Raw genomic sequence first — 26667 nt, 5'->3', positions numbered from 1 at the left:
ATCCCCGCCCCTTCCGGCGCTTCGGCCAATCAGCGCGGCCCTCGGTGTCGTAACGTCCGCCGGCGAGAGGGGCTGTGTGAGAGAAGTGTGGTGGTGACGTCACGCGGCGCTCCAGGAACCGTTGGGGTCATTGGCGGCGGCGGCTCTGTGCGCCGTGGTCCGTGTGATGGGGGGGCGCCTTTCGCAACCGGAGGAGTTGCTGCCAAGGTGCTGGGGAAGAATGCATGGGGTCTGCACAGAGCTGGCTGTGGGACTTCTTAGGAGAGACCCCGAGAGGGGAGGTTCAGGTTGGATATGAGGAAAAGATTCTTCACCAGAGTGTGGCGGAACAGGCTTCCCAAGCACCACGCTGCTAGAATTCAACTGTCCGGACAGTGCTCTTAGACATACGGTCTGCTTTTTGAGTGGTCGTGTGTGGGACAGGATTTGGATTCGATGATCCTTAGGAGTGCCTTCCAACTTTTGATATTCTATGATTACATGGCAAACAGAAAATAGGAGTTTTGACGATATGAAGGGACAGCTGTGGAAAAACACAACTGTTAAAGAATAAAAGGGTTATATGAAAATGTTCAGCTGGCTGGTACCCTTGTTTTTGCCTGATCAGTGGAGTCCGTCCTGTCTTATTAAAACTGCTTCTGCCTTTCCTGGGTGGAGGGGCTCACAGTGTGCTGTGGTACTTGCAGTATGAGTGAGCGAGGTGTGATCACTGACAGACATCAACCTGAACGCAGTACTGGGTGGGTGAAGTGTGCTGGGAACAAGACGGAGAGGGGCTGCGAAGAGCCAGTCCTGGATGTGAGTGTCCATGTGTCCTTCGTGTTCTGAAGACCTTCATTTTATAAATCTCTCTGTGGATTGATCTTAGATATACTTTATCTGACCTCAACCAGAATCAAGAGTCCTAATCAAAACTTACCAGAAAAGCTAATGATGTGAAAATAATAAGACATACACTGAAAACTCCAAGGCCCCTTTCATTTACAGAAGTCATTTACAAGAGGGGAGTCAACTCTTCACAAGGGTAGATAATAGGGAAACGGTTTTAAGTTGAAGGAAGGAAGATTTAGGTTGGATGTCAGGGAGAAGCTCTTTACTATGAGAATGGTGAGGTGCTGGAACAGGCTGCCCAGAGAGGTTGTGGGTGCACCGTCCCTGGAGGTGTTCAAGGCCAGGTTGGATGGGGCACTGGGCAGCCTGGTCTAATATCAAATGGGGAGGTTGGTGGCCCTGCCTGATGTGAGGGAGTTGGAACTTCATGATCCTTGAGGTCCCTTCCAGCCTGAGCCATTCTGTGAAGTCTTTGTAGACTTAGTCTAATTTACCTCTTAACCTTTCCTTTCTGTCCAAAATGCACATTTTCAAAGGTGTGGAGCATTTTCAGAATGTTGTACTACATTTTGTTGCATGACAAAGCTTCTTGCTTCATTTGTTATCACTTCTCCTGAACACTGCATCACAGGTTCTTGTTTTATCCTACTTGCAGCACCGAGCCATTAGTCTGAGTCAGTATACTTCAGAATAAAGTATACTAAAATCCTCAATGCCAGGAAACATACATTTAATTATGATAACCCTTATATAGTTTTAAATGCTGTTATTTTGGAACAAAGGTGGGAGAGATGGGTTTTGTTACTCTTGATACTCATTTAATCAGCAAAAATACTTCTCTACCTCATTAAATTATTTCAGTGCTAATAATTATTCAGTATGGAGTGATGGAAAAATCAAAGTAACAGAGCCTTGAATTTCAGTTAAAAGAATGTTACTGAAGTTATCCACTATATATAGTGGAGATATATATATATATAAATATATATATATATAATATATATATATAATATATATATATATTTATATATATATAAAATATATAGCAGAGTTCTCATGTAATGCTGTCAAAAATAACAGACCTTGGAAAATCACCTCTTTCTAGAAATTACTGACAGTAACTTTCCATTGAGTGAAGGATTCTACATATGATTATGCCAAGATTATGAAAGGATGATATCCTACAGAAATTTCACAGATTTATAGGTATTGTGTAGGGAATTGATCAGAAGTAATTAGAAGCAGGCAGTAAATTTGTGAGAGAAAAGTAATGATGGTTAGGTTGGTCTGCAGTAAAAAATAGTTACAGCTCTGCAGCTCTGCAGTTGTATTTGGTCCCTGCAGTGAGTGCAGACAATTTGGGCTTTGCAGAGAAAGTGACACCTATGTGTCTGGATGTTGTTGTGTTCAGAGGCTCAGATTCCTTATGGGACTCTGTTCAGGGCTAAAGGGAGAGCCACCTGGTATTGAAATTGAGAAAGTGTGAGAGAAAATGGGTGGAATTTCCTGGCACTTCGCTGTCAGTTGGGTATTATCCAACATTTTGCCTTTCCCGATTTGGCTTACTTGATTCTGTTTTATAGATTGCTTCTGCTTCATTTGCAAATAGGTGCATTCTGTAGATAGAGTGAGAGGGGAATGAGAAGTAAGTGAAAGGCTGTATTTCACATGTTGTATTATTAACATCTTAACTCATTTCATTTCTAAAGCTCACACTGTGTGCTGTGAATACTAGACATCTTAACAGCTTGTTAAGCTAATATGTATGTGCGAGAACAGAACTTGCATTATTCTTAGCTAATATGGCACAATTTAAATATAAATATATGAAGGTATTCAATATCATGCATTTAGGGGAGTCTCGTCCCTTTTGCTGAGGCAAATTCATGTACAGAAAAGAAATTTGTAGCTATTTTTTGCCCTGGCTGAATAAGTCAAATAAGAGTTGAAGTGAGATGGCTGACTACATTGTCACCAATGATTCAATGCCCAGCCCACTGGAGCATTTGCATTGTTCAGTATCAAACCACCTTTACTACAATGCATGAATGATCCCATTAGCAGGAGAAAAAAAAAAAAAAAAAAAAAAGAAGAATTAAAAAAAGAAGAAAAGATGACCTGGCATGCTAGATAGTGGTGAGAGCAGTCCCAATGCAAATTCTTGTTACATTTTGACTTTATCATCAGGGTAAGGCATTTAAAGCAATTAAGCAAATTCATGGTGTTTCAATGCTTGAATGAATTTAAGTGGTCTTTACAGATTACATTTTATCTAAATGAAGATTATTCGGGAAAGATAGTCAGAATGAGTCCCTGAATTACTAGTCAGGTGCCAATCTCTGTGGTGTGCTCAATGACTGAGACTTTGCACTGCTTTTTGTGAAGTTATTCCTGGGATGCAGTTTTTGCTTAGGTAACACCATTTCTGTGGAGACCCTTTGGAAACTTTACTTAATTTAGAAGTCATAATTTACATGTTTATTCCTTAGTGTCTGGGTGCTAGGGACAAATAGCTTTGAAACTCTACACGCTGCTAAAAAAGGTCTTGGAAATAATATTTTCTTGTTTTGCTGATTTGTTGAATACATGATCTTAGATTCAATTGTATGAGTGAGACTGAATCTAGTGCTGTCACCAACCTCAGCTTTCAAACCAAAGGAGAATAATTTATTGCTGTTTAAAATGTAAAAACCAAGAGGTTAGTAGATCTTATCTGATTTTAGTAGCTGTTTTGACAGGCTGTGCTTCTGAGCATGTACAAAGTAAGTAAATAGTTTGCCCTGATCAGATTTATCACAATGAATGTCAAAATAATTTGTAACAATACTCTTCTTCCAATTGTAAAATTACAGTTTTATTCATTCAGAATTCTGAATACATTTCTGACAATCCTTATTTCTGCAGAAGTTATGATTAAAAACTCTAAGAAGACATGCTGATTATCCAAAGTTCCTTTTCAGTTTTAACTGTGGGGAAATGCTAAAGTGAAACATTTCTTGCAGAAAACTGAGGTAGCTGCAGACCGAAGTGTTGATGCCTCCTTTTTCTCAGTCTTTGCTAAGGGAAATATACCTATAGAAGATGTTGGAAGTGATCAAACAGGGCTTTCTTATGATGAGAAGTCAGGAAGAATTTTTTCTGTCCACTGTGCAAAATCCCCTTTAGGTTGCAGCTACATTGTAGCACATGAGAGGCATTGCACAGTTTTGATTTGCAGACCACTGTGTTAAGACAGTGCCAGGCTGTACACTTGCAGCGTGTGGGGTGTGTGTCCTTGTGTGAGTGTGTGAGGTACTTGCTCAAGTAGTCACCAGACTTCCTACTGGAAGTTAAGTCACAAAGATGAGATGTTTCTATCATGCTGCTGAAGGACTGGGCAACTGGAGACAGTGCTCCTTTCTAAGAATGGTAACTTGCTTTTCACTTGCTTTTCACTCTGTCCTACTAAATCATTAAATTGACAACATGAAAACATTACAGTTGAAAATATGGTAAATGCAAGTAGCTTCTTGAGGGGCTGAGCTAATGAGTCGATGTCTTTATGGTCTGTGCTCTGTGCTTAGATTCATATATGCTTAAGAACATGCAAACTGTGAAACATTCCCTGAATTTAAGGCATTCATGATGGTCATTGTGGATTATCTGGCATCTAATTAGAGTGAAGTTCACTTTGAGCTCTTTTTCTTAATGAATGCTCCAAGTTGTAATAATCTCTAAGTTGTAATAATCTCTCAAGAGGCTTTTTAACTTTAATAGTATGGATATAGATACTGTACTCATACTTCACAGTCAATAGCTCACATCTTCCCATCAAGTAGAAACAAATTGATGTGGAAGAGATTAAGAGCAACTATAAGTTGTATTTGCAAATATGCATTTGAAAAGCATAATGTAAGATAGCAAATGATAAAAACAGGTAGATTTGTGAATTAAAAATAGCAATTTCATTAATAGTTTAAATAACAGTGAGTAGAATTACTCAACCTGATTTTTTTTTCAGAAGAAATATTTAAATGATAATTTCATAGAGATTAGCAGTGTATTGTCACTGTGCAGATTTATGGTGTGACAAGCATGCTAATATCTGTAGAAAATGTGAGGATGAAAAGTGAGAAATACTAAATCATGCTTATTTTTATAATTTTAAAATTTATTCCTGTTGGCAATGTTCATGATTGGCTTGTCCTTATTTTCTACAGTAAAATATGATATGCTTTGTAGTTGTTAATAGTTCAATATGATTAAATGCTTTTTAGGTTTTTTAGGATGAATGTATTTGAAGGCATGTTGGTGATTAGCAAATATTTTTGTCTCTCTGACCCTGCTCCTTGTGGTCTTGTCTTCATTAGGAAGAAAAAATATGTGTTTAACTCCATCTCGGTATACCTGTAGCAATTAATACCAGCTAAAATCCTCATTAAGACAAAGTCATAAAGTCTTCTGATGAATGAGCCACCATGAGTAAATAATGCAGTTATATATATTTTTGTAGGGGTATGTAGCCTTCTTGTTTGTGCTTTTTTTTCCAAAAAGCCCAAAGGAACAAATTATGTAAAAGATTTTGTAAATGATTCAAGATTGAATCATTTAGGTTCTCTGATTAAACCTTCCATTAATGTGGGTCCTCAGGCTTCATTGGCTCATAGTGATCAGCACTGTCATGCTCGGAAGGAGGGTTTTATTAACACATGGTTATTAAAATATGAAGAATGTTAGTGTGGCTAAGGCAGCTCTTGTTTTCATAGCATCGACTTATTTTAGTTGGATTTCAGATCAACCAGTGCTTCCTGTACAATGTCGAGTATCCAAAGATGGTGGCTTTGGGAGAACAGAGTAGAATTCAGTCCTGGTTTTAAAAGCAAGCATTGGAAGCTGCCCATTTGCCAGTTCTGTGCTGAAAGCCAGGCTTTGCTTCCCTCAGACTGTGGCCCTGCGCTGCACATTTCTGGCTGTAGGAACCAAAGTCACACGTCCTGTTACATACTCTGTGCAAATGAGGACATAGGATAGGTTCAGCCTCTTCCAAGCCCAGCTAACCCCCAGTTCAGCTGGAAAAGAGGGGCATTCATTGAGGAGAGTCTGTGTTTTCACCATGAGCTGACGAAAAGAAAGTAACTTTATGTTTTGTAACCTTGGTATCATTACACTGTGCAACTGAGGAGAAAACAGTGCTGAAATACTGAAAAGTGGCTGCTTATTTATGTGAAACTGATATGGAAATGTACTGGCTGTTTATGAATGTAATTACAATTGTGGAATCTCTGTTGCCCATAGATGCCTGCTTGTATTTCAGTGCGTGGATGAGAACCTTTAAGAACTGAAAAATGCTGTTTGAACAGCAGTTTGAGTTATTTTACTTGGGGATTTATTGGCTGTCATCTGAAAATGAGTCAGCTCTGTTAACAACCACTCTTGAATATAACCGAGAAAGTGAGCATTTTATTTGAAGAAAACTGTAGTTTAAACAGTCAAGAATGCAGGCTTTTTTCAGAAAGCTATTTTCTTTTTTGTCTGGCCTGGAAACTGACTGTATGCACCACAGACAGGTAATTAAGTTTTTTGTAGCCACTTGTCTTCCCCATTTGCTTATGCGGGCAATTGAGGCTTGTGATCCATGAGGTGCTGTGGAAGCTTTAAAAAGCACCCAACCTACTGCATACTACATACTACAATGTATTTTTTTTTTTTTGTTTTTTTGTTTTTTTTTTTTCCCATTTCAGTCTTTTATAAAGATCCAGGAGTAGATGTGGTTCCTAGAGACTAAAAACACCTGAACAGACATTACACAGTTTTTTTACATTCAACAAAAATTTGCATTGATAGAGACAGCAGAAACATAGTTTAAGCCTCTACAGTAAATAAAGGTTTAATGTGGTGATCTCTTGATAGTTTAGGTTGTTTTCTTCCCTAATGTTTATATTAGAAAAGTTTGAGATCTCCCTACTGTGTGGGAATACAAGAAAAATTGTTCAGAGCAGAAGCTGTGGAGCAAGATAAACAGCACTATGTATACATTGCAGGGGGGTACTTTTACCCTCACCTTCTGACATCTCAGTACTTTGTCTCTACCACCTGCTCTATTCCAGGTCTGCTAATACTTCTTCCCTTAGGACATAATTCATAAAATGGCCTGGATTGAAGAGGACCACAATGATCATCTAGTTTCAACCCCCCTGCTATGTGCAGGGTCACCAACCACCAGACCAAGCTGCCCAGAGCCAATCCAGCCTGGCCTTGAACCCCTCAGGGATGGGGCATCCACAACCTCCTTGGCAACCTGTTCCAGTGCGTCACCACAATCTATGTGAAAAACTTCCTCCTAGTATCTTACCTAAATCTACCCTGTCTCAGTTTAAAACCATTCCCCATTGTCCTCTCATTATCCACCCATTTAAATAATCTTATGACAATTCACGTTTGCAGTCTAGCATAAAATAGTTTGCTTGCATTCCATCTGTGTTTGAGTTCAGCCACAGATCAGATTGCTCCAGTAAAGTGGTGCATTTTCTGTACTTGCCTTTTCTTGATAGCATTAAGTCCATTTCTTTCTTAGGCTGCTGTAGAATTGAGATGAGATACTAGGGTGCTAGGTTTTTTTATTTATTAATTCATTTTCGTCTTTTGAAATGAGCTCTGTAAACAAGAAGAGAGAGAGAGGAGGACATAGAAAAAAGGTCCCTTGATTGTCCAGAGTCAGTGATTATTTGAAAATGTTTCTGCTCTTGTTTTTTCCTCTGTGGCTTAGTTTCCTTGCCATGCAGTCAAAATTTGCAGGATCAAAGGGCCTACAGAAGACTGGAGATGTTCTGTGGAGTGGAATTATTTTGGAGCTGGAATGTGCACCTTGACCTGTTTTTTGAAATACTTTAAGGTATGGATAGATGTGTGGGTGGCAGACTGCTTGTTTATGGAGTAATAGGCTAAACTCAAAATCCTCTCTTTCAAATGCAGTTATTCAGGTCAATATTAAGAAGAGACAGGAAGAAGCAATCAGAAGAATGTGATGTTTGTTCTTAAAGAAGAGAGGAAAATAGGAATGTGTTTAAGTAAGATGGAACAAATTTAAATTTATGTGTAGTACAACTCATTCAGAGAAAGAACCCCTAGATTATAAGCTGAAAGAGTTAAAATTCTGCAGTGCAATGGATTGTGTCACAAGGTACGTAAAACAAAATCAGTGTAAACCTGAAGTGTATCTCTAAGCTCTCTCATAGTAATTACAATCATCATGCTCACCAAAGGGCAGAATTTGGTCCTGCATTTTTATTTCCTTACAATACAGCTCAGATGTAGAAATTAAAAATCAGCTACTTTAAAGATGAAAAATCACATTCCTTATTTTGTGAACCATACCAGTACTCTGTTAAAGTTCCACTTGCAGCAAAACTTTGCCTGTAGAAAAAAGATTAGTTGACTCATCTTGAAGGAATAAAAACCTTATTCCAAATACAATTTATACATTCTCTCACAGTTTTTGAGCTATAAAAAAAAAAAGAAAAAAAGAAAAAAGGTCTACTTAGGCAAAAATTACTGGGGTCCAAGCTCGAATGTTTGTTTCTAGTAAGATGCACAAGATCCTGATTTATCCACCATCTCTGAATATTAGGCAGAGGTGCTGAGACTTGAATATCCAGAACCAGCTGCCTCCATGCTTCTGCAGGAATGTTTACTCACCCTCATAAAGCAATCTGAGATCTTATATCTTTGTCAGTGCAATCAGTAATTAGCAGTAATGCTGAAGAGAGAAAAAAGGCTGTAGGGTTTTTTCATTTTTGTTTTTGTTTTTTTTTAATAAATGGTGGATTCTGACTTTAGTTGCATCGCCAAATTATTTTCTATGTACACTGTCTGCCAGAGATTCTTGTATAGGCAAGTCACGTAAAAAGTCTAAAGACACTATGGATTATTGTTTTGGTATATATGCAATGCTCAATGTAAAGTGGTTTCATGCAGAAAACTGAAATGAGACACAGATGATTCATTTACACATTTATTTACTATCCTGCTTATTCTATCAGACTGAAATGGAGAACAATGCATTTATTTTACAGACATTTGACATAAATTAAACATATTTTGATGTTGAACAGTTGTACAGACTACAACATGCATATTAATATGTAGATTGGTGCAGAAATACTTAGTTGATCAGCAAAATCTAGTATGACAAAAATAATAACCACATTTCCTTTTTTATGAAGTTAAAATGCAGCTGATATGGAGACATTGATACAAATACCACTAAATATGAGAAGTTATTCTAATGGAATCAGATGGTTAGCTGAAAAAATAAAGCTACTGACAAACAGTTATCTACGAAAAGAAATTAAATCCAAATGTTTCTAACAAATACAATAATAATGAAAAAAGCGTATTTGATGCAATTACCATTGCAAAATGCCCTATTATTTTCCTGCCCCGCCCCCGAATACAAACAATGCGTGAAGCAAAAGCAGCATATTCTCCCACAAAACGTCTGGGGCATTTTGTAAAGGCAGATGAATGAGATTAGACAAGACTTATCACATATGCTTTTATCTGCTAGCGACAGTTCCATAAAAGAAAGGTACGTCGTTAATACAGCGGTTTACGATGAAGTGTTGCTAATTCTGTAAAATTGAACAATAGTGAAGACACTGCTATTGCGCCAAGAGAACTTGAAAAATACTGTTGTGCTTTTTTTTTTTTTTTTTTTTGTTTGCAGCATTCAGAGCATTCACAGAGGAATACAAAATAAAGTTCATCAACTCAACAGAACTAATAATAGTCATGCTACTGGATCTATGAAACTAACACTGTAATAACTTATAAACATGAATTAGTACATATTTAGTTGATATTTACAGTGATCTTAAAGCAATAGGCTGTGTATTCAACTCTCAGGTTCTTTGTACACCAGTCCCTCCATGTTTCAGCTTATCAGCATGGCTCCTTTGATTTTTGAGAGTTACATAGGTAAAACTGCATAACTTTGAAAATTCAGAGGTATAAATCCAGAAGTCTGCATCCTAGCAGATGGATTTCTTTTTTCATTTTGCAGTATGTGTTAGAAACTTCCTTTTGCCTAAAGCTATAATATATTGCTCCTTCCTTCAGTTTTATACAGGCAGAATTCCCATTGGCTTTCTGCTTAAGGACTTAAAAAGTAGGCATATATGTTTTGTATTTTGAACCTTCACTGAGAGATGCTATCTGAGCAAAACATAGAGCCAAAATATCAATATAGAACATACGCCTTAACCTTGCAATCATAAAAGCCATTGAATAAGGAATAACTGTTTCTTGAAATACCTTTTATGAGATATGGCCTAGAGATCAGAGCAACTAAGCACACCACTGAATCCCTCTAACCTTGCAGCTTAAATCAATTCCAACTGACATCTAAATGGAAAGATACCGAGGCATGGTAGATGGGAAAAAATACTAAGGCTTCTGATCTTCCATCACTGCTTAGCTGTTTGCACAGGCATTTGTTTTTATTCATACCATATGTATATTTGAGGTAAAAATTTATTAACTAAAGTGATAAAATGGAATTAATTACCCAGACTGTTCTTAGGTTCAGGCTTTACATTAATCACAGGCCTACAGTCAATGTCTAGCATAGTGACATCACCACCCAGTTTGGTTCACAGTTATAATTAAGATAATCTTATCTTTCAAATTAAATGTTTTTTAGCTACTAATTAAATAGGTCAATAATATTTGTGTGCTACTTCGTTGTTGTACAGTGAGATCCATCTGGGTTTGTGCTAGGTGTCATAAAAGAAAACTAAATAGCAATCAATAATAATATGGATTTATGAGGTACTGCTGCTGTTTTGGAAGAGATCTCCATTGCAGCTAAAAGGTAATACTTAAATATCCTAACACAACATTAAAAAAAAAAAAAAACTTAAATGGAAGAAATACAAGGATATCTGTTTTACTCCATCTGTCAAGTAACATGGTATATGATTACTGAGCAAGAAAACATTGCATGATGCATACAGTTCTGTTTATGCTTGCCAGTCATCTGACCTTTCTTCAGTGAGGAAACTGATAACTGTCAGCAAAAATCTGCTCATAGAGCTGCAAGGGATTTGGTTCCCAGAACACCTGATCTGTTTTACAGTATGAAAGCGTTTCGGCCAGAGTTTAAGCTGAATATCATTATTAATAAGAATGTATTGGACAAAAGGCAAAAACACTGATGGCTATCTTAATGAAATAGTGAATTATAAACTTCTTTCAGCAAAGCAAGCTCTTCAAAAGCACTGAACAAATGCATTGAAACATCTTGCAGGATGAGGGGCGCACCAGAGAAGATAGAGCATTTTAAAGCTGGAAAACTTGTAAAGTTGTGAGAGGGTTTGGCTGCAACAGTAACAGAAATGAAAGGATACCGTTCTTCCCGTTCTTCAGTTTGAATGCAATAAATGGACTTCCAAGAGTTACTATCTATCTGACCATTTGCATCAGAGTACAAAAATACTTTCCTGAAAAACAAGACATTTCTATCATCGTGTTTGTTTTCTGACGGCTCCCAAGCAGAGGAGAAGGTTGGTGCTTGGAGGGCAAGGGGAACAGATCCAAAGATCAACAGTGATAAGTATCTTCTTTTTCAGGAAAGTCTTTTGAAAAGCAGTTACAGATCAGATGTTTCCATTAGGCAACTGGATAACAACATCACTGAAAATTTCAGTAGAGACCTGTTGATTCCACGTTAAAATTTAAGATGGGGTAGGTCTGAAATTAACTTTTGCTGGCACTTTTGTTTCAATAAGTATGATCAATGTATGTTTTATTATATCTCTATACAGTATTAAAGCATGCCTTGTTTACTTACGGTTTTTTGTCTTTCTTCCCTCTTTGCTTTAAATGCTTTTCCTGCTTGATCTGTGCTAACTTGAAAAAAACATATTCCTTGCTTCTTTTTTACTTTTAAAAGGTTTTTTGGGGGGGCATGAATTGACCCCAAAATCATACGAATGAAAAAAATGGTTAGGTAGGCCATGACTGTTTGCAGTAGGAGTTGAAAAAGACAAGTAGCATTTGTACTGAACTGTGCTTTAGGGATGAGAGTGAAGGAGTTAATTAGGTAATTTGAAGGTAAATCTTGTTTCAAACAGATCTAAGCTCAGGATATACGCAGAGGAAGAAACCTAGTTTTAAATGAACAAGTTGCTTATCGCTTAGAGAAGTGAGCAAGGAACAAAAATATGGCCAGGTGTTATGGAAATACTCAAGAAGCCAATTGTCACTGTGATTTGTATACATGTTATAGGCTAAAATACAATTTTCTGTACATGCTTTTGGCTGCATAACCTTGTGCTAAAAAGAAACAGCTCTTTAAGTTGCTCTAGTGTTGGATCAGATATCACCTCTTTGACAGCACTAATGTTTGAATTTTGAGACCAATTTTGAGGCGAGGACACAGTGCATTAGATTTCTGCATTAGCACAGAAGCTCCTATATTCTAGACATTGAAGCATTAAAAGGCCTTTTGTGTTTTTTTGTTTAAAAAAACTGTACTTTGTATAAATTCCCTAGTGCAATAACTTTCTACACCATGTTACATTCTTTATATGCTTCCCCTGTAAACAGCTTTCCTGTATGAACTTACTTTGCAATTTGTGCGATACATGATTCCCCCCACCCTCCATTTGAATTCATGTTCCTATTTACTCAAAAATTGTTCTGATTACTCTGTGAGCATCGTTTAAACGTGTTCATTTGGTTTCATCATTGAAAATTAATTACAACTTTGATTCAGGATTCTGCAGTTAGTATAAAATGTAAAAAATAGATTGATTGCAAAGCTATCTCCCTGAACTATCTTCATTTTCCAACGATACGAAGAGTCAGACTCCTCTCAGACGTGCAGGGGAGTAACTTTGTCTCAGGGCTCCTTAAGTTGTATAAAAATTCCACAACTGTTGGAGGCTGACTCCGGGACTGAAAAAACCCTCCCCTTAGTGTGGCAAATGGAAAATAGGTCTGAAATGGCTTTGAAATTTTAGAAAAGCAGAAAAATACACTCAGGTAGTTTGCATAATTTGCTACATAGCAATTCATATTCTTGATGAATGAAGAGGTCCTGGACTGCACTTCTTGCACATGCTATAGTGCAGCACATCCAGATCCAGTCCTGTAACTAGTCAAGTAAATATTTTGATCAGGAGTTATTCCTGAACTAGGTATGCAGGACTGGATCTCACGTATGCAGCCAAGACAGGAAATACCAAATGTCCTATCCCTTGACTCTGGAAATAATATTCAGCATAATCAAAAGTATGTAACGAATCAATGAAATTATAACAAAAGCACTTCTAAAGCTTGATCTTTTTGCTTTAAAGCTTTCAAAAAAATACAACATCTGTTAATAAAGAGAATTGCATTTCTTTTGCTTGTATAATTTCAAAATAACTGTGCTTCTCTGAAAATGTTTTAAATATGGCAGTCAATAAGGGCCTGGTCTTCTCAACTGGCTTACAATAGTTAAAGCTCCTGTTGATTGTACTCAAGAGAGAGTCTTACTGTCCTTGTTTACAGTCAGTCCCTTTTTCTGGCAGACACTCATTGGTTTCAGGGGAATTCATCTGCACAAGGACTGTGGTCCTTGAGGTTTTGATTTTACCACTGTTAAACTTTCCATAGGCTAGAATCAAATTTGCATAAAGTACTGGTTTAGTTCAAGAGAGCATAAAGAATTAAATCTTTGCTCCTGAAATAAGTTCCCTATGGCTGGACTCCTCCCTTTCCAAAAATGACACTGATCCAAGAGGGCTTTCCAAAAGTGTAAGGGTCAGCGGGGAGAAAAAGCACACATTAGACACAGGACACAGACCTCAGCCTTGCCAGAACAACACTGTTATCTTGAATGGGATTTTTCTGTAGATCCAGTGCGTGGGATCAGGTCCCATTTGGACTTAATTTGGTCTTCCTTATCCACTAGGATGTAAAGGCAGATCGAACAGGCCCATGTGATTTCATTAAAACTGCACATAGAAAATACAGACCAACACTTTAGGCATATAAAAATTGACTGGCATTTAGTTTTTGTCACTGAAAATATCTAGCAAGAAAACATAAAAATAAATATAGAAGATTAACGACTTTAAAATACTTAAGAGCTAAGTTTTGGGACAGTGAGACACAACATGATTAAGCAGGATGCCATATAAATAGTTAAAATTGAATGCAGCAACAAGTTGCAATGAACTGCAACTAATTAAAATATATATATATATCATTTTTATTTTGAGAATTAATGACCAGACACTGTTCTGAAGAAACAACATTATATTCCCAGTGTTTCAAATGAGTGAGGAGAAAACTTATTGTTTGTATGGAAATCTAATCTTACAAAACTTGATTACTTAAGCAAAGAATTTGTGGTATACTCATGATTTGGTCCAGCCACCAGTGCTTTTCAAACTTGCCTCTTTTCTGTGGAGCAGGCTGTGACATCAGCCCAGCCATGTCAAGCAGAGGACAATGTTGCAATAAAATGCTTGCTCTTTTACATCAAATGCATTAGGTGCTGATTTATACTAATTTACGTAACAGAAAATGACACATTAGCAAAATTTAACTGAGCTCCTCTATGGAAAGTAGAAGCCTGTTGTGATCAACCAGCTTTTGGTTGGTCTAAAGTGCTTTTAAGGCTCCCATCCTTGTTGTCTCACAGCCTTTACAAGGTTTATTGTAATAATCCTGACCTGAGAGAAGCAGTATCTCCCTTTTGTGCATAGGGATGCGAGAGGCTCAGTCTCAGGCAATAAACCTATAGAACAGCAGGGAGTTGATGCTCATCAGACTTCTCTGCCAGGCCTTCTGCCTATTTTTTAGCTGTGAGGCTGGACTTACTGCACTGACAAAGCTGTTGGGAGCATCCAGTTTCAGAAGAAATCAGAGGACAGCAAACAAAAAGACATGCATTCTGATTTCCTAAAGAAAAAAAAGAACATTTCATAGGGCACATTAGTGTAGCTGCATTTTTGCTTATGATTAGGATTAATGAATTGAATGAACTTTTTATGGTTTAGGAAATTGAAACAATCTATGCTTTTTTTTTAATTATTATTATGACTATAGCATAGGAAGCTATTGGTGCTGAATAAAAAATTAGTAGCTTTTTTTTCAGACTGTTTGTAATGAAGGCTTTGGTTCAGCACTTTTCTTTTATAAAGCTGGAGAATACCAGAGAAAGCAAAGCTGTTTAGTAGATGTCAGTGGAAGCATTGACATTTCCCTTCATTATGCATAGGGAAAAGCATATACTGAGCTTTTGGAACAGCCACTGGAGAATGGGTTGAGGCAAAGTTGGTGTGTCAGGTAATACCATCTGTCAGTCCAAGTTTGTGCCTTATGTCTTCACACGATAATGGCTTCAATAGCACTGCCATTAGTGAAGTATGGGCGTGGTATGTAAAGAAGGGGATTTGGAGATAGAGGGGAAGAAGAATTATCAAGAGTTCTCAAAGATCACATAGAAGCGAATATTTTAAATCAGTGGAAAAAAGAATGTGAGTAATATTTCTTTTAATATAAAATGTATTAAGAGATTGAGATCAAGGTAGCCATTTGGCACTATTTATTGCCACAGAAATAATTCTATGTAGTTGCTGTTTAAATTTAAAATGGAACATTTTTTTCTTAGTTATGAAATGTTGGCAGTATTCTATAAAAATATCAAATGCCTCAAGTTCTGGTCATTAAATCTTTGTTTGTCCTCGCAGGATCATTAATTAAACCAACAAATGCAATAACAAAAGTTACGCAAATAAAAAAAAAAAGCAACAAAAAACTATGATTTACAGCACAGACAAACTAAGATAATGTAGTCCCTCAATTAACAGATATATTCATGAGCTTTTTAACAGAAAGCAAGATAGGTGAGATGCTTTAAGTAGAAGTTGCAATTTTGCAACATAAGTCTGTACAAAACCTCCAGGCAGCACGCTGTGAAGGAAGTACCTGTGTCCCAGGAAATTCTTTTTCCACAAATCCTTTTTAACAGTAGCTTTCCCCCCAACCCCAAACTATTTACAAATATATGCATTTTGCAAGACCGAAGCACCTTGTTGCACATCGTTATCAATGCATGCATTGACATTTCATCCTTTCATGTGCAAATTCTAAAATTCATTGTAACCAAGAGAACCAAAAAGTTAAAAGAGTTCAAAACCTGTCTACAATCATAAGTGAAAGGATTGAAAATGTCAGATGTTGCAGAACACTGGCTCTTAGCAGAGCTCTCTTTATTTTATTCACTGTTCTCGAGTCATTTTTTTCCTGGTTTTTTTTTTTTTTTTAGTTTCTTACAAAAAGCAGTCTTTTTTTTTTTTTTTAATTAAACAGTATTTAAACTAAAGAACTCTTCATGCCATGCAAAAATAACATTTTATGCACTTTTTTTTTTTTGAGGCTTTCCATGTTTTAGTTCATAGGCATTACTAACTGTGGTTTAAGAAAAAGTATTTTTATTGCTTTTGTAACTAGTCACATACTAGTTTCACGTGTAGGACAGTAACCAGTTTCTCCTGGACTCGTATGAATTTCTGGGGCAAATAAATGGTTTTCCATTTTGTGGCCTTCTTGGTTACTGTCTTTCTTCCCCTCACCCACAGCATGGTAAATGTCTTGAGTACAGTTGTGACTCATGCTTTTGGGTGAAGAGCTGACCTGTGGCTCTTCTGTTAAATGGTTGCCATCACTGTGTTTGTCCCCACAGCAATTCGTCTTAATATCCTGTTGTTTCTCATGTTTTATACCATGTAACTCCATAAACTCTTCTTCTTCTCCAGTGTCTATCTCAGTGAAGCTCCTCCTCTCTTTTGAAGGGAAAGCGAAAATCTTTTGTTTGGGAAACAGAGGGGATGATTTTTTGGAAGGTCCCTGACAAAGTCCTGCTGCATCTGCACCAAGTATAGGTCGTTCACCTTGGGGTGAATTTTCCTCCAAGAGAATGGTGCTGATGTGCTGAGGGGTGGCCTGGGGAAAGTCTGCTCCTGCCATCACAGGCAACGGCCTTGCAGTGCTGGGTGGAGTTTGAGGAGCACCACCTCTATTGTCTTTAAAATTAACTTTAAGGGATCTGGATTTTAATGGATTGCTACCTTTCAGAGAACTTTTGGGGCTTTCCATGGCAGTGTCGAAATGTAAATGACCATGCAAAACAGTCTGGGTCCCACTGCCATCACTGATAACAGCTCTGTCGATTGGAGTATAGTCAAAGGTGACATCAGTTGGAGAAAACATTCTGTCTTTTGTGAATGGCATAAACTGAGAACTCCTTACTCTTTGGTTGTCTTCTGGGTTGGCAGAATCACTTGGGAACCTCATCTGCAAGTGAGACCCGGGAAAGAGAGAAAGCGGAGACCTCTCTGTTTCTGTGAAGTCAGTGGCACAGCTGGCAAAGCTGTCGATACTAGATGTGCTTCTTATGTCCGTGATGACGTCTGTTGGTCCAGCTGGCAACTGGTCTCTCTGCCCTGTAACTTCTTCCATTTCTATTTCTTCTTCATATGTAGGTGGCTTTGCTGACTGGTCTTGGTAACCAGCATTAAGATTAGGCTGAGACTGAGTTTTAGTAATTTCATTATATAGCATCTCCAGCTTTTGAGCACTGAGGTGCTGTGGGCTGGAGGATGCTGCGGCATTGTTTAATTGCTCATGGGAGTCTTGTTGGCTAACTTCTTGGTATTTGTTTTCGTAAGACTTGTTTGAACTTGTTTCAGACATTGTCCTTCGGGCCCATTTCCATCGGCTTGGTGACAGATGGTTGTCATCGGGTGTCTCCTTTGGGTTGGCTGCTTCTCCAGGCTTACCTGAATCTACTGCTACATCTATCATTTCCATGCTGCGAGCAAAGGCATCTTTCAGGTTCATGGAAACAATGCTGCCATTTCTTTTAGCTCGCTCAAGTGCTTCTCTCCTCTTAATTGCCTTCTCCTGTCTTTTCTGCTCCTTGTAAAACTCTGAGAAATTGTTCACAATAATTGGTATAGGCAGGGCTATAACCAGCACTCCAGCAATACAGCAAAGTCCTCCTACAATTTTACCTAACAGAGTCTTAGGATAAATGTCACCATATCCTACAGTAGTCATAGTGATTGTTGCCCACCAGAATGATGCAGGGATACTGGTAAATTTGGTGGCGTCTTCATCTTTTTCAGCAAAGAATACAAGACTCGAAAATATCATTATCCCCATGGCTAAAAAGAGTATCAACAAGCCTAATTCATTGTAACTCCGTCTGAGAGTAAAACCCAAAGACTGAAGGCCTGTTGAATGTCTGGCAAGTTTAAGAATCCTTAGGATCCTCATAATACGAAATATCTGAACCACGCGTCGGACATTTTGGAACTGCAGTACACTCTTATTGGACTCCGTGAGGAAAATGGTGACATAGTATGGCAAGATAGCCAGTAAGTCAATGACATTTAACGGCCCCTTGAAGAACTTCCACTTGTTTGGTGAGGACAGAAAGCGCAAAAGGTACTCCATGGTAAACCAAGCAATACACACAGCTTCAACGTGCGCTAGCTGAGGGTTGTCATTTGGCTGCCCAAATTCATCTATTTCTTGAAGCTCTGGCAACGTGTTAAGAGACAAAGCAATAGTGGACAGTACGATGAACAGAATGGACACAATGGCCAAAATCTGTAAAATAAAATAAATGTTTTGGTTAGACTGATGCAAGTGCATTTGTCAGAGTCTGCTTAAATTATTTAAAATATGTATGTGTCAAATAAACTCAGATTGAAGGAAGCTGTTTTGACTTCCACATTCTTTATTTTAACATTTTGCTTTTTGCACGAAGAGAAAACACTGGAATCATCTGGATATGGTCAAAACCTGATTGTTTTACTGTTTGTAGTAAGCCTTTCAGGAAGGCAAGCCAAGTGGTCCTACTATTTTTTAAATTACGTAAGAAGGTAAGATATGTTATTGCAAATTATTGAGTAAAGAATATAAGGCTCCTGTTAATGTGCAGAATATTAATCTATTAGTTTTCTGAATTACATGTAATTTTACAGAACTTAGGGCAATGCAGAGAAATGATCACGTAATATAGTGTGTAAACTGTCCATTTAATATGTGCAGAGACCTTCCAAGTCATGCATGAATTTATGGGTCAGAAGCTGAAATTATGAAAACAAGAGGCAATGCTCTGGGGAACAGAGCCCGGTTGCAATGTCTGCATACATTTTAGGTGCTAAAAGAATTGAAGATAGAAATAGGCAGTATTATGAAATTAAGCCTTGTTTCTTGTAATCACTAAAAGGTGAAAGTAGATGAAAATACTCAACTTTATTTTCTATAAATAATGCTTTGGGTTATTTCTCAAGAGAGAAGTTCCATAAAATTATTGGCATTGATTTTGATAGGAATCAGACCCCTCATGCATGATGCCCTTTCTTGTCACCCAGAGTTGCTGGTCATTCTCACTTACAAAACTGACGTTATGAGAAAAGAAATGGATCTACCAAAGAACATAAATTTTTTACTACAAAGTTTAGTTATTCATACTCCAGGTAATGTTGACAACTTGGAAAAAACACATTATTGCTTTGATTAAAACTATGTCTGTGTTTTCATTAAACACGTGGAAATAAACTAATTTAAAAATTATTTTCTGTTTTAAAGCTCAGTTTAAACTCATTCTTAAAAGCATTTGCTCTCATTTGTCAGAAATGGTACTGTGAAATCCATTCAGTGATATTTGATGTGCTTGCAAGCACTATAAAATTGCTTTGATATCCAAGAAGAGTGAAATGCAACTGGCCAGTATACAAATGTATTGTATATAAGAAGAGATTGGTCACAGCAGTGATAACAGCTCTAGAGATGAAAATACCACCTCACCATACCTCTGAAAAAACAGCAGTAAGCCTATTTCAGCTGTGGGTTACTAAGCATAAAGTCAGCTCTCTAAGCACAAGCAGAACTGCTCACAATATGAGCCTGTATTTGGCACTATCTTGTGCTTACATTCTGTCTTCGGCCTTTTTCCAGCTTGAACAGAACAGGTAGCACCTTTCATATGTAGAAATATTCCAAACAGATGCGTATTTTTCCCTACCAGTGCTGCTTCTGCCATTTTTTTTTCTTTTGAGTTTTATTTCTTAGCAGAGTAATACTTGCTTACTCTTCCTACCAGATGAGCTGTGGGCTGTCTTCATTCTTCATACAGCCCATCCAGAAGTACTCTGGTTAATCTGTACTGTGTAGGGGATATACACCCCTTTATAACTGCTGCACAACGGAAAAAAGACCAACACTAGAGAAGTGTTTGCTGAGATGATAAAACAGAGTGAAGGCAATAACACTCAAATACCTAGGCAAGGCTGAATAATGACAGGGGTGACGGCCTGTAGCTAGGGACAGGCAGACAAAAGAAAACACTACTGCAGAGCAATAACTACTTTCCAGTCTGTGAAATCTGACTGTATCAGGTTTCACTGTGAAAAGGTTTGAAACTTAACTAGAGTATACTAGGTTCTCCACAAAATTACTGCAAAGTAACTAATGCATGCTTGAGTTCTCTAACCTGCTCAATAATATAATAATGCTTTCAAAACTCAAAGAACAAATAAACACATAATAAACATGGCACAGAATTGTTGAGCTTTCAACTTCTGCCGCTGAAACCAACAGTCTCCTCATTTTGGCCTGCATCAGCATGTAAATAATAATATAGAAAAAACTGCATAATCCAGGGACACAATTACTTGACACGTATTGTTCTTAGAAAATAAAATCATGAGAATATGTCTGGCTGTCATCAAACTGATTTTAATTAGGAAACACTAGTGTTTCAAAGTCTGTTATAAGAAATTTATTTTATGCCTGGGTATTCACCAGCATATAAAAGATCCTAGGAAAATGGTGATTCACTATATAGCATCCCTTCTTCCACTGTGTGACAGTGTTAAAATTCCATATGACAGGTCATTTTATAGATGTTGAATATATAATTTTCACGTCCAGAGTTATCACCCATGTTTTTTTTTTTTTTTTTTTTTTTTCTGAGAATAACGAACTGTTTGTTGAAGCCACACATCATATGCTGGTAACATGCAAATCTGAATTTAATAAAATTCTCTGGTGCCACTCAGAGAGTGAAAAATTCTACCTCATATCTTATCTAAATCTCCACTCTTTTGTTCTACAGCTGTTACTCCTTGTCCTGTCACTGCACTCCCTGATAAAAAGTCCCTCCCCATCTTTTCCATGATCCCTTTTAGGTACTGGTGCCTTCTCTTCTGCAGTCTGGACAAGCCCAGTTCCCTCAGTCTTTCTTTGAAGGAGAGATGCTCCAGTCCTCTGATTATCCTCATGATACTCCTCTGGACCTGCTCCAACAGCTCCACATCTTTTTAGAACTGGGGCCCCCAGACCTGGAGGCAGTATGCCAGATGGAGCCTCACAAAAGCAAGTACAGGAGGACAATCACCTCCCTAGATATCACCTATAATTATGAATGTGTCACTGGGGAGAAAAAATTACAGCAAAAGAAAGTATTTTGGCCTCTTCTACTGTAATAATCTCAAACTTTTATTTGTCTGGGACTCTTCTGTGTAATTGAAGTTGTGCAACATTCACACACAGTACGTTTTAATTATTGCAATTGATTAAATTTTACAATTCCTTAGACAAAGAGTAGCAGAGGATCAATAGAAAGAACAATAGCAACTATGAGAAGAATGGGAAGAAAAGCAATTCCCTTTTCTGAGTCTACATAAAGAGCACTTGCAAATAGTGTTACACTGGTAAATCCCCACAGTAAAGGAGTAGCTTATATAGAAGCTCTGAAATTACCAAAAACTGTATCAATCTGCTAGCTACCTATGCTTATCCAAAGAGTAAAAACACCCACTCTCTAACTGAGCCTTTACAAGCAAAACTTCCTGTGTTCTGATTCTGGACATGATTCTGAAAATGTATTCTGGACTGAAATGCCTGGAAAATGTTGTCTACTTCAAACAGTCCACAATCAAATCTTAGTGATACAATTCTTCATATTATTTTTAAACTGTACTTCAGGAAAGAAACCCTATTCTGTTTTAATGAGATATTCTGGCAGCTTATGTCATTTAGCTGTAGTTCTAAAAAAAAAAAAAAAACAAAAAAAAACAAACAAAAAACACCCACAAAAAACACATTACAAATTCAACTCCTTAAAAGTATTTCCTTATGAATTATAATTTCTAAACATAAAAATGTTTCCAAAAGAATGGATGTGTTGACAGTCCTTTCTTATGTGCTGAGTATGAGGCATTTGAATCTACTGCTGATTAAATGAATAGTAAAACATTCCTTGAACTAATGATGCAATCTGCTGCAGATAATGTCATTTCAGATTTTTGGGTGGCAGGGTAACAGTCTCCTGAAAGCATTGTGGCTTTCCAGTATTAAGTTGTCACCAAACCCACTAAAGGCTTTTTTTCTTGTGCATCCATCCAATATACTTTTTCATCTCATTGCTCATTATTGCAAGCACTGTAAGGATTTCTGTACAGAATGAGCATGCAAGCTGAGGCAGAAAATACAGGTATAATAGAATAGGCTTCAAATTGCTCCTTGCAGTTCTGCAACTACTGACATTTTGAAAAGGCTTCTGACATAACCAATATAACAATGTAATTGTTATATAAAGCAGAGAAAAAGTATACATTAGGTTTCACACTAAAGCACAGCTGCTCAGGAAAAAATAATCACTTGAGTCATATCTAACAGCCAAGGCAGTATATATAATTAGCATAGGCTTCAAACTGTAATTAGGTATTAGCAGCATTGTTTCCTTAATTTTATTCCAGGTTAGGATCTAGGATAAGATCTAGGCTATTCAATAACAGACAGCAATAGTTTCACTACTTTTCAAATCTCAGTCTCTACAGACACTGAAATTCATCAGGCTGCTACATATTCTCCCTCTTCTACATTTAACTTTATGGCATTGTCTTCATATAAAGTGTTCTGGCAGTATCTTTATCTTGGGCTTTAGCAAAAAGCAAAACAGGCAAAATAGTCATTGTTCTGCTCCTTAAAGACTTTTATAAGTAGACAACCATTTGTGGAGAACTCACCAAGTTTCTTGAGCACTTAGCTGCAACTACCTATACATTCTCAGACGTGTCTGCTGTTGTGAAAGGAGTATCTAGATCTACGTTTGGGCAGATAGCTGAAGTTGGTGTAGGCTGTTCAGAGATACCACACTTGCGTCTTGTATAAGAGTCCTTAGTTTGTAACAGAGATCCCTGTTTGCATCCAGCTTGACTCCACTCACCACAAAATGAAAGAATGGTATAATTCTAAAAAATGAAGCTCTCCCTCTCTCACACACATTCTTTCCCTCTTTCCTTCGCTCTCACTCTATTTTTTTCACATCTCAAGATGATGGTATTGAGTTTGCAATGGAATGAAAAGTTTCGCTCCATAGGAGCTCTATTAGCTATATTGTACATCTACCTAAATCTGTGTGTGTCTGGTCCTTGGTAACTGGCACTATCCAAACAAGATTTTGATGGAAGCAGCAACACATGGAGCCATCTTCTAACTATAAACATTATACTACAAGGAATTTCAAGGTTGAACATGAGTCAGTAGATATTTAGGGTGAAAGGGCTTTATTTCAGCAGTGCTAAGTACCAGCACTTTTTATGTTTGTACAACCTGAGTAAGTACAAGGACATTTTACCATTCAATAACACCTTTCAGTTCAGCAACATGGCACTGCCTTCAGCAGCTGCCACTGCTGTTCCTGGCCAGACTGCAAAAAATATGTCATAAGACAGCACTGTTCGTGCATCTCTACTGCTTCAGAGTACACCTTTCATCTCTTTTTACCTTTCCAGCATAACTTCTGATTGCAAATGCGTAGAATAGATCTAAGAGTCCACACAGAACAGCGTTTAATTTTTGAAAAATAAGATGGAGGACAGGGGAATAATTTAACAGAACACCACAGATTTAATTCAGTTTACAGCTCTATCACAATTGCCCTTTGAAGAACATATCTGATAATAGCTCTGACAGCATGTGTAATCGCTGACCAGCTTCCCTCTGCTGCTCTTCATCTCCTTCCTTGATGATATTATTTAGAATTCTGACCTTTCATTTCCACTTTTCTCTGGATTATTATTATTAATAATTTTAAGGAATCCATCAAACTGTTCTGCATTGATCTTTTAAGGATATTCATTAAGCCTGACATCAGCAACTATGTATGAAAGCTAAGCTCTTGGTGTTGTACTTATCTGGGGACTTAGTGCCCGGATAAGTCTTTTCTTTTTGTCTCTTTGCATTGGGATGAATGTCACCTTTAAAACTTAGTGTAGGTGTATGGGAGATTTTCATTGAAGATTTCATGACTAGCTTCGTATAAGTTTCCTATCATATCCTCAGAAGTTCATTGGTAGTTCCACCCTAGTAAGATCCTGTACTTCTGCTTTAAATTAATGTAATAAAATACATTTCTCCTTCATTCTGCTACAGCTACATTGTTACATTTTGTGTTTGTGTTATTAAGGTAACAGTCTTAGAATACATCTCTCCTGCACTATGTGGAGAGATTTTATTAATTTATTAAATTTATTTAATTTAATAAATTAAATTTAATAAAATGCATTTTATTAATGACTACTATTACTTTGGAGTTTGCACCACCTGGACTTTCAGCGTCAGGATTTAGTAAAATATGGGTTTGAGCATTTGATTATGGCTGAGTAAGGAAGTGGTTTTGTATAACACAGTCTTCCAGTGGATCGATAATATGGCAAAATAAGAGCTCTGAGAGCATCATAAAGATTGAGCCTTTATGAATTCGAATATGGGGACCATCGAAGTTCACCAGAAAACTAGTGCTATGTTAGCTATATAATAGAAATCCATGTTTAGTTTGCAGGATATGTTTACTAAACATTGTAACTAAAAGTGGCGACAAAGATCTTGGAGACCAGAGAGATTGTACTATACACCACTGCTAAGCAATGGTTTATGAGCCTTCACTGTTAGCTGTGTCTTCAGCAGCCAGCACAGGCCTGATGAAACCTGCTATAAATAACTGTGAGCATGGGATTAGGATGATAAGTGGAGAACTGTTAGACTGGCAAAGATGAGAGACCACAGGTAATCACAGATGAAGGCTGTCTACATTGGGAAGAATAATACAAATTCAGTACAGTACGAACGGAGAGAAACCTGAATACTGTTTATTACTCACACCGATTGTCAGATTTGCTAACATAGATTAAAAGCCATATCAAGTCAGTTCTAATATTTTTTGTTGAACAGCAAAAGGCCATCTCAGCTGGACAGATGAAATCAGTTATAATATATCTTCTGTGTAAGAACAGGAAAGATTTAACTCCACAGCACAGGTAAAAGACACACACACACACATTAACTTCAATAGTCATATAAAAGGCATTATTTATAGAATAATTCTGTCTGCAGAGCTTTTTGGAGGTTTCATTTTACTTCCCTAAATATTATTATTTTTAGATGAAACAATTTGCCTATGTGTAAGAAAAGGCATCCAGATGCATCAAACAACAGATGAAATGTCTTTAATAAAACCCCTACCTATCTTTATTCACAAGTGTTCTTAACCTTTTGATGATCACAATTGGTATGCTTCTTATGCTGAGGTTATGTTCTGTACTAGCTGTCTAATTTTCTAAGCAGATGATAAATGCTTCCACAAGTGTACTAAACTTCAGAATTTTCATCACGATGAAGGGTTTACAGTTCTACAACCTTTTCCTGGCAGTCTAATCTGTGAAATCTGTTTTGAACTCCTTGCATGCACGAAACGTTGCCTCCATTATCAAGAGTGTCATTTTAAACAAGCAACCAAGCAAGCAACCAAGCAGAATCATCATCATCATCATCAACAACAAAGCCAAGAAAGAACCCACAAAAACAAAGGGCCGAAGAACCGGGCGCTCCCCAGCCAACCGAAGGGACCGCAGAGAGGTTGGAAGAGGAGCTGTCCCCAGCCAGGGTGCTGAACTCAGGCAGCTGGCACCGTAGGATGCAAACGCCATGCACCGACATGCGGTGCAGAAGCGTTTTCTCCTATCACCTTAAATCCGGGAAGGTATTGAAAAGATAATAATTATAAATATTATATAGAAAAAAATAAAGATAATGCTGGTACAATGCTTTAATTATTAATTGATTATTTAATAACAGCTTGGAAACAAACAAACAACAACAGAATACCCATAATTAATAATTTAGCCTTAAGAACTTTTATTATAGGTTTTTCAATCCCTATAATGGGAGAAATAGTCAGATCCAGCATACAGATTTATTTTGATGTTAACCATCAACTTAAAATAGAAAGCTGAGTGTAACTTCTCAAAAAGAGATACTATAAAAAGAAGAAATTTGTTCTCTTGGTTCTCACTATTTATATTTACCATTTAGTTTTAATAGAAATTGTTTACAGTTGAGACTTCAGATTATTAACCTGTAGCATACACTTCAGTCTAATTTGCTGACAACCAGGTTGAGATTATTGTTACACTATTCTCATTCTATTGTCTTTCTATAATTGACTTAGACTGCCTTCTAGCAATATTCAGTGAGAAAAGATGACCTCCCACCTGAGGACTTCTGTTATCTATCAGAGAGATTTACTACTCAGCCTTATTTGAAATTATGACAGGCACAGAAGTCAGACATAATCTTTACTCACGCTTCTAAAATAGTTTTTCTAACTTGGCTTCATGACTTCTATATATATGTCAGAATTGCAGCTCTATGTAAAATGCCTACATCAATCTATATTTTATATGAAGCACATGCCAATATTTCCCACACTTGCAGAACCAGTGA

General features: G+C 37.3%; 1 protein-coding gene across 2 annotated transcripts in view; it reads right to left on the bottom strand.

Moving 5' to 3' along the window:
- Positions 1-8808: 8808 nt before the first annotated feature.
- Positions 8809-26667, bottom strand: part of KCNB2 (potassium voltage-gated channel subfamily B member 2) — a 193465-nt gene continuing 175606 nt past the window's right edge. For both annotated transcript variants that reach the window (XM_085221277.1, XM_085221276.1), the window contains one exon: positions 8809-18480. In XM_085221277.1, coding sequence (XP_085077403.1) covers positions 16318-18480 — 2163 coding nt within the window. In that variant the 3' untranslated portion in view covers positions 8809-16317. The remainder of the gene's footprint in view (positions 18481-26667) is intronic.

The sequence above is a fragment of the Meleagris gallopavo genome, chromosome 3 (assembly GCF_905368555.1).
Source record: "Meleagris gallopavo chromosome 3, MGAL_WU_HG_1.1, whole genome shotgun sequence".
In the NCBI taxonomy this organism is placed as follows: Eukaryota; Metazoa; Chordata; class Aves; order Galliformes; family Phasianidae; genus Meleagris; species Meleagris gallopavo.
This window is presented reverse-complemented; position numbering and strand designations above follow the sequence as displayed.